At 66.2% G+C, this 13,238-nt stretch overlaps 1 protein-coding gene across 1 annotated transcript; it reads right to left on the bottom strand.

Annotated features, from left to right (window-relative positions):
- Window positions 1-777: 777 nt before the first annotated feature.
- On the bottom strand, window positions 778-12,356 carry GPR179 (G protein-coupled receptor 179; the record flags this gene model as incomplete). Its single annotated transcript, XM_082297267.1, has 12 exons — window positions 778-2,975; window positions 3,366-5,853; window positions 6,138-6,284; window positions 6,785-6,890; window positions 7,114-7,252; window positions 7,589-7,827; window positions 8,391-8,500; window positions 9,131-9,199; window positions 9,290-9,486; window positions 9,677-9,779; window positions 10,606-10,714; window positions 11,515-12,356. The coding sequence occupies 12 exons, from the start codon at window positions 12,354-12,356 to the stop codon at window positions 778-780; spliced, it is 6,747 nt and encodes a 2,248-aa protein (XP_082153393.1).
- Window positions 12,357-13,238: the final 882 nt, after the last annotated feature.

The following is a 13,238-nucleotide window of genomic DNA, read 5'->3' as shown; positions in this document are numbered from 1 at the left end:
TTCCTTAAAATTTTTTCCTTAACTTTTTCTTTTTTCCTTAAACTTTTTCCCCTAACTTTTCCTTTTTTTTCCTTAACTCAGACGGAGGAGAGAATTGGGATTGTTCAGGCTGGAAAAGCGGATTTTTGGGGTGACCTCATTGCAGATTCCAGTCCCTGAAGGAGCTACAGGAGGCACGGAGAGTTTTACAAGGAATGACTGGATGAGGGGAGTGGATTCCCACTGCCAGAGGGCAGGGATATTGGGGATAATGGGAAGAAATTCCCTGTGAGGGGTGGGGAGGGGCTGGGATGGAATTCCCAGAGCAGCTGTGGCTGCCCTTGGATCCCTGGAAGTGTCCCAGGCCAGGTTGGAGCCTGGGATAAGGAAAGGTATCCCTGGATGGGATTTAAGGTCCCTTCCCTCCAAACCTGGGATTCTGGGAGGTTCTCCAGCCCTGGCTCTGAATGAAAAGGGATTTTTGGGTGGAGTGTGGCATTTTAGGGAGGATGGCCTTTCCCTCCAACCTTGGCCACCAAACCCCTCCACTGCTGGATTTCCTCTCCAGCCCCTTCCCTGGGGATATCCCAGCTCTTCCCCACCCCACAACGAGCCTCTCCGAGCTCACTCCGTAGATAATTCCATTTATTTCCTGTATTTACACAAAATTACACACCCAGCACCTTCACCCCCACACCCCCCCAATCCAACAGCAGGGCTGGGAGCAGCTTCCAGATCCAGCCTTTCCCTCCTGGCATGGATGGAGGGATGGATGGAGCCACTGGTGCTGGGACTCCCTCACACCCCACCTCCATCCTGGGGGCTCCCCCTGGCCCCGGGGCAGCTCCAGGTGGGATCTGTGCTCTCCTCCTCCCACGGACACACCTCGGAGCTTTTCCTCGTGTCCCAGCTGGGCTTGGTGGACGCTGATGGAGCCTCTCCAGCTTCCCAAGGACAAACCTGAGCCAGGCTCGTGCCAGGGCTGGAGCTGCTGCCCACCCCTGGGTGCCGGGTGCCGGGCAGGAGCCGGCACAGGGGCTTGTGCTCGGCTTCCCCGTGGGATCTGCCCCTGGATTTTTCCAGAACCGTTGGAGCCACAGCGCTGGCTCCCGGTTTTCCCATCCCTGTGGAGGAAGCTCTGTGGGCTCCCTGTGGCTGCACACCTGGCTGGGAGCTCCCCTCCTCCGACCCCATGGGCTCTGCTGCTTCCCAGGGGCAAATCTCAGATTTCCTGCTCTCCGTGCTGTCGGATTTCTTGGGCGGCTCCTTCCCCACTGCAGCTTTCAGGGAGAGCTCCCCCGTGTCCAGGCTCTCCCAAGGACAGATGGACTCTCGGTCCTTCCTTCCAGAGGTGCCATCTCTCACTTCCTTCAGGAGACCTTGAGTTGTGGAAGGGCTTTTGCTCGCCCTGGATGGACCCTCTTTGTCCTGTTTGGGTTTCTCTTTACCCGAGGGAGGCTCAGCCACTTCCCAGGGACAGATCTCGGATTTATCACTGGATTGGAGATCCTGAGATTCCCAAGGACAGATTTCAGCTTTGTCACTGGATTTAGAGTCCTGAGACTCCCAGGGACAGATCTCGGCCTTCAGGCTCTCAGCGCTCTGGGATTTCCCTGAAGCTGCTTTGGGCAGTGCTGAGCTCCCAGTGGGGGCTTTGGCCGGGGGCTGCTCCGTGTCCAGGCTCTCCCAAGGACAGATGGACTCTCGCTCTCTGCTGTCCAGGGATCTCTCCGGGCTGGCCAGCGCTGTCTGGCGCGTGATGCGCCTGTCGCCCTTGGAGCCCCCACCAGGGACCTGCTCGGCCTTTGGCTGCCGGGAGGGAGGCTCAGCCACTTCCCAGGGACAGATTTCACATTTATCACTGGATTGGAGATCCTGAGACTCCCAGGGACAGATTTCAGCTTTGTCACTGGATTGGAGATCCTGGGACTCCCAGGGACAGATCTCGGCTTTCAGGCTCTCAGTGCTCTGGGATTTCCCTGAAGCTGCTTTGGGCAGTGCTGAGCTCCCAGTGGGGGCTTTGGCCGGGGGCTGCTCCGTGTCCAGGCTCTCCCAAGGACAGATGGACTCTCGCTCTCTGCTGCCCTTCTCCACAGCTTTGGTCGCTCCTTTTCCTGGGAGTCTCGCCTTACCTGGGGCTGCTCCTTTTTCCATCTGAGGTGCAGCCACTTCCCAGGGACAGATTTCAGCTTTGTCACTGGATTGGAGATCCTGGGACTCCCAGGGACAGATCTCAGCTTTGTCACTGGATTTAGAGTCCTGAGACTCCCAGGGACAGATCTCGGCCTTCAGGCTCTCAGTGCTCTGGGATTTCCCTGAAGCTGCTTTGGGCAGTGCTGAGCTCCCAGTGGGGGCTTTGGCCGGGGGCTGCTCCGTGTCCGGGCTCTCCCAAGGACAGATGGACTCTCGGTCCTTCCTTCCAGAGGTGCCATCTCTCACTTCCTTCAGGAGACCTTGAGTTGTGGAAGGGCTTTTGCTCGCCCTGGATGGACCCTCTTTGTCCTGTTTGGGTTTCTCTTTACCCGAGGGAGGCTCAGCCACTTCCCAGGGACAGATCTCGGATTTATCACTGGATTGCAGATCCTGAGACTCCCAGGGACAGATCTCGGCCTTCAGGCTCTCAGTGCTCTGGGATTTCCCCGAAGCTGCTTTGGGCAGTGCTGAGCTCCCCGTGGGGGCTTTGGCCGGGGGCTGCTCCGTGTCCGGGCTCTCCCAAGGACAGATGGACTCTCGCTCTCTGCTGCCCTTCTCCACAGCTTTGGTCGCTCCTTTTCCTGGGAGTCTCGCCTTACCTGGGGCTGCTCCTTTTTCCATCTGAGGTGCAGCCACTTCCCAGGGACAGATTTCAGATTTATCACTGGATTGGAGATCCTGAGATTCCCAAGGACAGATTTCAGCTTTGTCACTGGATTTAGAGTCCTGGGACTCCCAGGGACAGATCTCGGCTTTCAGGCTCTCAGCGCTCTGGGATTTCCCTGAAGCTGCTTTGGGCAGTGCTGAGCTCCCAGTGGGGGCTTTGGCCGGGGGCTGCTCCGTGTCCGGGCTCTCCCAAGGACAGATGGACTCTCGGTCCTTCCTTCCAGAGGTGCCATCTCTCACTTCCTTCAGGAGACCTTGAGTTGTGGAAGGGCTTTTGCTCGCCCTGGATGGACCCTCTTTGTCCTGTTTGGGTTTCTCTTTACCCGAGGGAGGCTCAGCCACTTCCCAGGGACAGATTTCAGATTTATCACTGGATTGGAGATCCTGAGATTCCCAAGGACAGATTTCAGCTTTGTCACTGGATTTAGAGTCTTGAGACTCCCAGGGACAGATCTCGGCCTTCAGGCTCTCAGAGCTCTGGGATTTCCCTGAAGCTGCTTTGGGCAGTGCTGAGCTCCCCGTGGGGGATTTGGCCGGGGGCTGCTTTCCTTTTTCCAGTGCTTTGGATCCCACTTTTTCTTCCCCTTTAGAAGTGCCACGCGTGTCCAGACTGGATTTCTCTTTCCCTGACGGAGCTGCAGCCTCTTCCCAAGGGCAGATCTCTGGTTTTGGGCGCGGCTCATCCTCCACGTCCCAGGGACAGATGTTGGCCTTTCTGCTCTCCATGGTTCCCGAGGGTTTGGGCAGAGCTGGGGGTTTTCCTGCGAGCCCCACCCCAGGCTGCTCCACACCTTCTCCGGATTTGGGGGATCCCCGCCCCTCCTGCTCCGTGTCCCAGGGGCAGATTTCTGCTCGGACACTCCTTCCCTGTTCCCGGCTCTCCTCTGGGCACACCTCAGCCCTCCTGCCCTCCGCCTGCTCCGGTGCTTCTTTCCGCGGCTCTGGTGGTTTTTCCGTGCCCGGAGAGCGCTGAGAATCCCCCTCACTGCCGCCCTTCCCAGGGCAGATTCCTGGTTTGGAGCTGGAATCTCCCCGCGTTCCCCCAGGACGGAGCTCTCCCTGCCCGCCCGCCGCGCTCCCGGCCCCGCTCCAGCTCCTTCCAGGGCCCCCCTCGGGCTCGGGCTGGCTGCTTCCCTTTTCCAGCTCCTTGTCCGGGCTCTCTGGGATCCCGCCGTCCTCCCGGGGAGCAATCGCCTCCTGGCGCAGCAGCAAGGCTCCCCTTCGTGCCGGGATTCCGAGCGATCCCGGCGGACAAAGCTCAACCCGCGGCTTCGGCCCCGCCGCTCCCCGCACGCTGCCGGGGGAGGGCCGGGGGCTGCTCGGGGAGCGCTTTGCAGGCGGCTGCTCCTCCTCCGGCTGCTCCCGGGGCTGGAAGGACCTGCTGGTCCCCTCGAGCCGTTCAAGTGTCCCTTCCTCCGCTGCGACCGCAGGAACGTCCTTCCCCAGATCCAGGGCAGGAGCCTCGTCCCCTTCCTGGGGCTGTGCCTGTGTCACCTCCGGGGGACATTCAGCTCCTTGGTGGCCAGCGCCGGGTGGCTCCAGACCCCTCCGGGCAGCGCTGGGCTCCTCTGCCGCCTTGTCCTCATCGCCTGTCCCCGGGGTCAGGCTGTCCCATTGTCCTCCTGTCCCGCTGTCCCCCCAGTCCGTGGCTTCCCCGGGAGTGGCGGCGTTGTTGTTGTGCTGGAGGGCGGGGGGCTCGAGGCTCTGCCCGCTCCCCTCGGGGCTTTTGGCAGCGGGGTCTGGGCTGACCAGCCCGAGGGACCCGGCCGAGGCCTCTGCCAGGCCGGACTTGTCCCTCCTGCTGCTCCCCCTCTTCCAGAGGCTCCCTTCCCTCTCCCTGTTCCCTTTCAGGATGCTCTTCCCCCTGGACCGATTAAGGGCTTTGATGGCGAGTCCCAGGCTCCGGAAACTTTTCTGGGTGGCCGGCTTGGGGCCGGGGGTGGTGGCCGCTGTGTCACCGGGGGTCCCTGAGTCTGCTGCTTCGGCTGCTTTTTGTTTCCTGCTCAGGATCTCGTCCTGGACCAGCTCCCAGGGACAGATCTGTGCCGGGGTGGCGGTCGGGGTCAGCAGCCTGCCTTTCCCTATCGGGAGCAACGCGCGCTCCGGCTCCTCCCCCGGTGTCCCCTCCGCCTCTCCCGCCGGTACCGGGGGGTCCGGGGGTGGCTCTGGGCCGTCCCCGAGCGTCCCCGAGCGCTGCAGGCTCTGGTAGCGGACGGGGGGCGGAGGGGGCGTTTTCTTCACGGTCACCCTCACCCTCCTGGGCGGGTGCGCGCTGTCCACGCTGACGCTCTTGATGGGCGCGTAGGTGACGTGTTTGTGCACCTTGGCATCGCCCAGCGGGGCCGTGTCCTCCTGGCAGCCCCTCTCGGCGGGTCCCCGGAGTGTCGCGGTGGCCTTGGAGACCCCCGGGGCGGGCGCGGAGAGCTGGCGGCTGCCGTGCCACTCGTCGCGGGCGGCCGTGCGGGCGGCCAGCAGCGCCGCTTCCCGCGCCCCGGCGACAACGCTGTGGGACTTCTGCAAGGGCGGAGCGCGGCCCGGGGGTCGCTGCCAGGGCCCCGCCAGGTTTTGGGCGCTGGCGGATTTGCACAGGAGCGGGGCGGCATCCAGCGAGTCGCTGTCGGATTGCTCCAAGTCCGTCACCACCGGAGGAGGCTCCTCGGGCGGGCTGGGGGTGGGCGACCCACGGCGGGGGTCCCGGGGGGGGCCCTCGGAGCTGCGGGACTTGCGCAGGGCTGAGGAGCGGCGCCGGGAGGTTTCGTCCCGCATCCTCAGGCTGGTCCCGCCGGCATCCACGAGCCGCTTGGCCGAGGAGCTGCGGCGGGACAGGGTCCCCGGCCGGTCCCCGGCGCTGCTGCGGCGGGACGCGCTCTCGGCCGGCTCGGCACCGCTGCGGCGCAGGATGGAGCGGGCGAGGCTGCGGCGGGAGCTGCGCTTCTTGGGCAGGTGCGGGTTGTTGGCCGCCATCCGCCACGTCTTGTGCACCTCCAGCTGCCGGTAAAGCTTCTTCAGCTCCTCCTGCGCCGCGGGTGGGGGGGGGACGCGGCAGAGAAAAGGGAGAGAGGAGAGCGCGTACAGCGGGAGATGCGGCCGGGACCGCCCCGCCGAGCCCCGCGTTGTCCCCCGTGTCCCCAAAACTCCCCCGCGCTGCCCGGGGGACGCAGCGGGTTTGCCCACCCAGGTGGGGTCACCCTGCCAGCCCCTCGTCCCCTCCCTCTGCTTTGCATCAGGAAAAGATTGCGAAAGGCACCTCTTACTCTGCACAGCTAGCGTCAAAAGAAGGTCCTGAGTGTGCCACCCACCCGAATGTCATCGGGGTCGAGACTGTGCTCGCTCCAGGCGGACGCGATGCTGCTGTTCATGCAGGAGCCCGAGCGCCTCATGTCCAGCTCGTCCTCGTACACCTCGGCCGTGATCTCCTCCCGCAGCGGCGAGCCCGTGTGCAGGAACTGGGCAGGGAGAGGCGGGGAGTCACTCAGGGGTCGCTGTCCCAGCTCCCCAAGTCCCCGGGATGAGTTTTAGTGATGGAATCATGGAATTGTTAAGGCTGGGAAAGCTCTCCGAGGTCAGCGAGTCCAGCTGCTCCCCCAGCGCTGACAAAGCCACCGCCAACCCGCGACCCCAAGTGCTGCATCCACGTGTTCCCAAACACCTCCAGGGATGGGGACTCCCCTTGTTCCGATGCCTGATCACCCTTCCCATGAAAAATTTCCCCGATTATCCAACCCGAACCTCCCCTGGCCCAGCCTGAGGCCGTTCCCTCTCCTCCTGTCCCTGTTTCCTGGGAGCAGAGCCCGACCCCCCCGGCTGCCCCCTCCTGTCAGGGACTTGTGCAGAGCCACAAGGTCCCCCCTGAGCCTCCTTTGCTCCAGGCTGAGCCCCTTTCCAGCTCCCTCAGCCTCTCCTGGGGCTCCAGCCCCTTCCCAGCTCCATTCCCTGGACACGGCACCTTGGGAATGAAGAGCAGGGCCAGGGTCATGGTGACGGTGCCGTGGGTGTGAGCGAAGAAGAGCAGCAGAGTCCAGTCCGGATGCAGCGAGGGGACAATCAAGAACCTGGAAGGGACCAGGAGGGCAGCGCCAGCTCCCACCACAGCCCCCTCCCCACCTCCAGACCCCACAGCCTCCCCCCTGCCCAGGCGCCCAAACCCTTCCCACTGCGGGGGTCCTGACCACCCAAAAGCCTTTTACTCTGGAGATCCAGAGCAACCGACTCCTTCCCACCTTGGGGCGGTTCCTGAGCATCCCCAGGGGTGGGAATCTTGACTCCTGGCCCTACCTGACCACGTGGAAGGCGGCGGAGATCACGAGCTCGTTGTGGAGGGCGATGCCCATGTAGCGGGGCTCGTGGAAGGCCGAGGGCACGGCGCGCGTGGCGTAGCACAGGAAGCTGCCCCACAGCAGGAGCAGCATCTCGGCTGCGGGGGAGAGCGGGGAGAGCCCCTAAGCACCCACAGCCGGCACCCAGCAGCTTTCGGGGGGCTCAGCTGCTGCCCACCGCGGTCACCCCGGATGCTGTCGGGATGGGCGGTGTCGGAGGCGGGTCCGGAGCATTCCCCAGCACAGCCTTCCCAAAGAATCAACGCCCGCACCAGGGGATGCTCAGAGGGGAGGGTGGGAGGCAGCTGGGGCGGCCCAACCTTCCTTGAGACCTCCAGCAGGATTAAAAGGACAAGGGAATGAGAGCCCCACATTTATGGGATGGGGTCCTGGAACCGTGAGGACCCCGAGGACACATCAGGGGCCAGTCTCACCGATGACCATCATGTAATCCCAGCAGTCGTGGCCGCAGATGGAGAAGTGGAGGCCGCGGGCGGTCTGGGCACGGATGACCAGTGGGATGTTCTTGTGGGTGTTCTCCAGCATCCCGATGGTCCAGGCTGCCAGGAACCACAGCACCAGGAGCAGGATGGGCGCCAGCATCTTCAGCACCCGCCCGCTCGACACGTAGGGCGCGCGCTGGGCCGTGCGGGACAGGAACACCTTCAGCACCCTGCGGGGCACAGAGGGGTGAGACCCCGGCCTGTGCCACTGGGACCCCAGCCCGTCCCAGTGTGGGGTTCCAGAGCCCCCAGCCCATCCCACTGAGACCCCAGCCCGTCCCAGTGTGGGGTTCCAGAGCCCCCAGCCCATCCCACTGAGACCCCAGCCCGTCCCAGTGTGGGGTTCCAGAGCCCCCAGCCCATCCCACTGGGACCCCAGCCCGTCCCAGTGTGGGGTTCCAGGGCCCCCAGCCTTCCCCACTGTGGGGGTCCCAAATCCCCATCCCATCCCACAGCAGGGGTCCAGAGCCCCGCCCCTCCCCACCACAGGGACCCCCAGCAGCCCTCACTTTGGGGGCCCAGAGTACCCAAACCCTTCCCGCTTTGGGGGTCCTGAGCCCCCAACCCATCCCAGCGCAGGGGTCCTGAACCCCCAGCCCTCCCCAAACCCACAGCCCTCCCCACCACGGGTGTCCAAACCCCCTCTCCCAGCTGCTTCCCACTCTGGGGGGCTTGACACTCAAACCCTTCCCACTGAGGGGGTCCCGAGCCCCCAGCCCCCCGTCCCAGACACCTGTAGAGCTTGAGGGTGATGGTGCCGTAGACGATGGCGAAGCCGAGCATCCTCACCCAGCGCAGGACGATGCAGCGGAAGATGCTGGGCTTGAAGTACAGGATGAACACCTGGAGCAGCAGGAGAGGGGGATTGCAGGCTGGATCCCACCCGCTGGAGCTCAGGAGCCACCTGGATCCCACCCGCTGGAGCTCAGGAGCCACCTGGATCCCACCTGCCAGTGCTCAGGAACCACCTGGATCCCACCTGCCAGTGCTCAGGAACCACCTGGATCCCACCTGCTGGAGCCTCGGGAACCACCTGGATCCCACCTGCTGGAGCTCAGGAACCACCTGGATCCCACCTGCCAGAGCCTCGGGAACCACCTGGATCCCACCCACCGGAGCCTTGGGAACCACCTGGATCCCACCTGCCGGAGCCTCGGGACCCACCTGGATCCCACCTGCCGGAGCCTCGGGACCCATCTGCTTTCCAGGCCAGCCCTGTGCCACCCTCCCCCTTGACCCTACAGCACCCGCTGCAGCTCGTGCGGGATGGGAGAGGGGATTTGGGCAGGGATTAATTCCCGCAGCCAGCGGGAGAAAAGGGATTTGGTTTTCTGAGAAGTTTTATAGGGCAGCCCCCAGGGATTGCGCCAGTAAAATTAACAATTAGGTGGAGCCGTGCCCTGCTTGGGGCAGCTCCATCCTGGAAACCCCATCCCAGAGCATTTCCAGCCCTGGGGACAGCTGGATACTCACAGGGAAGTAGAGGAGGAGGGATCCGAAGAGGATGGTCTCCAGCAGGATGATCCCTGATGTCCGGATCCTCTGTGGGGACAGCAGTGTGAGGGTGCAGCCTTAGAGGGGCCGGGGCAGGGGGATCCCCCCAGGGCAGGGGGGGACACGGGGACACCTTGCCTTGCTCCGTCGGAAGTGGTAGGACACGAGCATGCTGAGGAAGATGGCCAGCATGCAGCAGGCCTGGCACGACAGCACCGCTGCCCGCAGCACCGGGTCCTCCTGGATCAGGCAGGGCGTGTCGTCCTCGCAGGTGGCACAGCCCGGGCGGCACGGCCGGCACCCCAGCCGGGACCCCCCGTCCGTCCCCGCCACACCTGGGGACAGAGTGACAGCCTGGTGGGATCACGGCATCCACGTGGGATCACCACATCCCAGGGGCTGGTGACACCTCCCACGCCAGGGCACGTGTTCTGTGTCCCCAAAGCCCCCCAGCCCCGGCCCCCACTGCTGCACCCGTGTGCCACAGGGGAGGACAGGGACCCCGGGGCTGGGCACGGCACCCACCTGCCCAGGCACCGCTGGCCACTCCGCTGGCCCCGTAAAAGCCCGGCTTGCACCTGCACAGGTACCTCCCGAGGACGAAGCCGCGGCTCTCCTGGGGGACACACTGAAGGACACAGCCTGAGACACATCCCTGTGTCCCCCCCAGTCCCCAAATCCCCCTGCCCCAGGGGCTCCAGCAGCCCCCCAGCTCACGGTACCTGACCCCACGCCATCAGTGAAATCAGAGGAATCAGTGGTTAAACATTTCAGAATTAAAAGCCAAAGCTTGGCCCCAAATCCCTCCCTAAAACCTAAATGGACACCTAATGCAGCCGAGCGCCCTAATCCTGCCCAGCCGTGACGGCAGCCTCGGGCTGGGCACTGCTCCCTAATCCCCGCTGGCCTCATCCTGCTCCGAACGGGCCGCGCCGGCGGCTCCGCTGGGCATTGTTGTTTTCTGGAGGGGTGCCCGGAGCAGAGCCCGGCCCTCTGGAAGGCATCGCTGGTAGGAAACAGGAGCTGGCGACGCCTTTCCCGCTTGGGGATTGCCCCAAAGCTGGGGGGCTGCGGGGCTTGCCCTGTCTGGGGGTGCTGCTGAAGCCCTGAAACGCTCGGGCACCGCTGTCCCGCCTGGGTGGGCACTGTTGGAGGGGCTTGGCGAGCTGCTGGGTGGCCATGGTGCCACCGGCTGCCAGGCCCCGTCCCCGCGGTGCCCGGGCAGGGAACAGCCGGGTCACACGCCGGGCTGGCGGTGGGAGGGAAGATTTGCACAATAAACCCCTCGCCGCGGTGCGAGAGCAGCTGAGCGAAGCAGATGGATCGGCCGGGAGAGAGGATAAAGCTCAGCCCGGAGGGAGGGACGCGGGGCACGGGCAGCGGGGCCGGGGGTACGCGGGTGGTTGGGTGCGGGGTGCCCCGGTGCTGCCGGCGGAGGGGATGGGGGGCGGTACCTGGGTGCTGTTGAGGTCACAGCGATGCGTGTCCGAGAACCAGCCGGGCCCGCTGGAGCACTGGTCAATGGCCACGTCCCGCAGCTCCACGTCCACCCGCACGACCCCTCTGCGCCCAGAGAAAGGGTCAGCCCAGGGGGTGGCGTGGGGCATCCCCCTGCCCACCCCGTGCCCCCCACCCAGAGTGGCCGAGCCCCAGCGCTGCCTCTGGGGCAGCAGCGGTGGGGCTGGTGCGTGGATCGGGGGGGCAATGGCAGCGGTCAGCGGTGTCCCCAGACCCCCGGACAGGGGTGTTGTCCATCGGAGCCGTGTCTGGGGAGGCTGGAGCTGGGGCAGGGGCAGAGGCAGCAGCTCCTGGGTGTGAGTTCTGTCCCTCCAGAGGGGTTTTAATGCGATTGATGGGGAAATAGGGGTGGCTGGGGCGGCCCCCGCGTGCCCCGCGGGACCAACGCTCTTCCCTGGGTTCTCCGAGGGGGACTCGGCTCTCCCCTTGGATATGGGGCCGTGTCCCCGCTCTGGGACGGATCCCAGCTGACCCCTTCCCTCCCCACCGCCTCCCTCTGTGTCTCCTGGCACAGTGGGGTGCAGCAGGGACCTCCCCCCTCCCCAATCCCGGGGTCAACCCCAGCTCCCAGGAGGGGTCCCAGCCCGGCTTACCCACCGCCGACGCAGCCGTGACAGGGGGGTGGCAGTGCAGGGTGGGCAGCACAGGGGACACCGAGGGGGACAGGGGGTCACCGCCGTGCCCACACACGTGCACGCACCCGCAGAGGGACACGGGCAGGGCGCTGTCACACCCCGGGGTGGGTGACACCTCCAGCTGCACCCCCAGCACACACACCGCGCACCCCCAGCCCTTTTGACACCCCCCCCCTCCCCAACCCCAAACCCCCTCCGTGCTCCACTTACTTGAACTCGGGGCTGAGGTCCGGCTTGAGCCCGTAGAAGGCGGAGGAGAGAGTGACCGCCCAGGTGGGCAGGAACCGGCCCTCCCGGCACTCCAGGAACGGCGGCGACCATCGCACGTGGCCCGGGTCCCCCACGTAGCTGTCCCCCCGCTGCCACTTGGGGGTCTCCAGGCTGCGCAGGTCATTGCTGAGCACCCGCTTGCGGAGCGCCGGGACCCGCTGCGACTTGAGGGCGTTGAACCACTCGTTGTCCCAGCTGAGGTTGCCCAGGCTGGGAGCGGCGTTGGAGACGTCCTGCAGCAGGATCTGGCCGTCCCCCTTGGTGGCCTGCAGCATCAGCCGGGGCTTGGGGGCCAGCGGGTGGGCGTCGAGGGCCAGCACCGCCCTGCGCACCCACGGGTGCCCCTCGGCCAGGCTGCGGACCAGCGCCTGGTACCACTCCACGTCCTCGGCCACGCTGGCCTCGCGGATATCGTTGGTCTGGAAGAGCATGTTGAGGAAGTTGGCGGCGTGGGCCAGCGCCTCGGGGGCGGCTCGCAGGGCTGCCCGCAGCGCCGGGGGGGGCCCGGGCCCGGGGGCCGCCGCCGCGACACCCCCGCTGCAGTTGGCCCGGGCCAGGCGCTGAGCATCGCCCGTGCGCAGGAACGCCAGCGCTGCCGCCGAGCCCTCGCCGTCCCCCGGCGCTCCCGGCTCCAGGGTGGGCGCCCAGGAGGATGAGGGGGCCGGGGACCATCCCGCCGGCCGCGGGGGTCTCTCCTGCGGGCGCTGCCCCGCCGTGAGCACGGCGATGTGCGCCAGCACCGCGTGGAAGCCCCAGAGCAGCGGCCACCGGCACGGCCCCATGGCTGGGGCTCAGCGGAGCCCCCCGGCCCCCGGCGGCCCCCCCGGCCGGCCCGGGGGGCTCATGGCGGGCAGGGACCCCGAGCTGCCCGGAGCCGGCCCCGCGCTCTGCCGCCCGTTCTCCTCCCTCAGCGATGCCGGAGCAGACGTCACCGGCTCCAAACGGTGTTCAGCGGCTGGCGCTGCCCGGAGCCCCCCCGCCCGCCCCCGCACTCCCGCTCGGGCGGCAGCGCTGCCCGGAGCCCCCCGACCTGAGCGCCGAGGGGATCCCGCACCGAGCCCCGAGGGGACCCCCGCGCCCCGGCCCCTCGGGCTGGCCGTGATGCAAACGCATCCTGATGGGAAGCCATGGCAACGGGAACGGGAATTTTCCTGCCCGTATCCCCCTCCCCTCGGCCCCTCGGCGGCCGGGGGAAACAGCGCGCCCGCGGCACCCCCAATCCCGCAGTGCCCAGCCCCCCCTGGGCCATGGGGTGGGAATGCGGGGGTGGCATCCACGCGGGGTGTCCCTGTGGGGCTGGGGGTGGTGGGTGCGGGCTGGGGGTGGGCACGAGCAGGATCTGAAGCCCACCCCCCAAGTGTGATGTCCTGCGCAGCAGATCCGCGGTGCAGAGGGGAAACTGAGGCACGGGAGGGTGCTCAGCTTCCCCGCTCCGCCCTCAAGCAACGATGACCTTCCCCTTCCCCAGCCCGCGGGGAGGTGTGGGGAGAGCCGGTCCCCGACCCCTCTGCTCCGGTTGGGACGCGCTGCCTGCGAGAACCGGGCGAGAGCCGCGCAGGGCTCGCGGTACGAAGCGCCGCCGGCCCGTGCCTCAGTTTCCCCCACCACACCCCCGGTCCCGGCGTGAGGGACGAGTCCTTTGGGTCGCGGCTGGAGCTGCGTGT

The sequence above is a fragment of the Coloeus monedula genome (assembly GCF_965178545.1).
Source record: "Coloeus monedula genome assembly, chromosome: 26".
Classification (NCBI taxonomy): domain Eukaryota; kingdom Metazoa; phylum Chordata; class Aves; order Passeriformes; family Corvidae; genus Coloeus; species Coloeus monedula.
The sequence above is the reverse complement of the archived record's forward strand: the minus strand, read 5'-3'. Positions and strand labels throughout refer to the sequence as shown.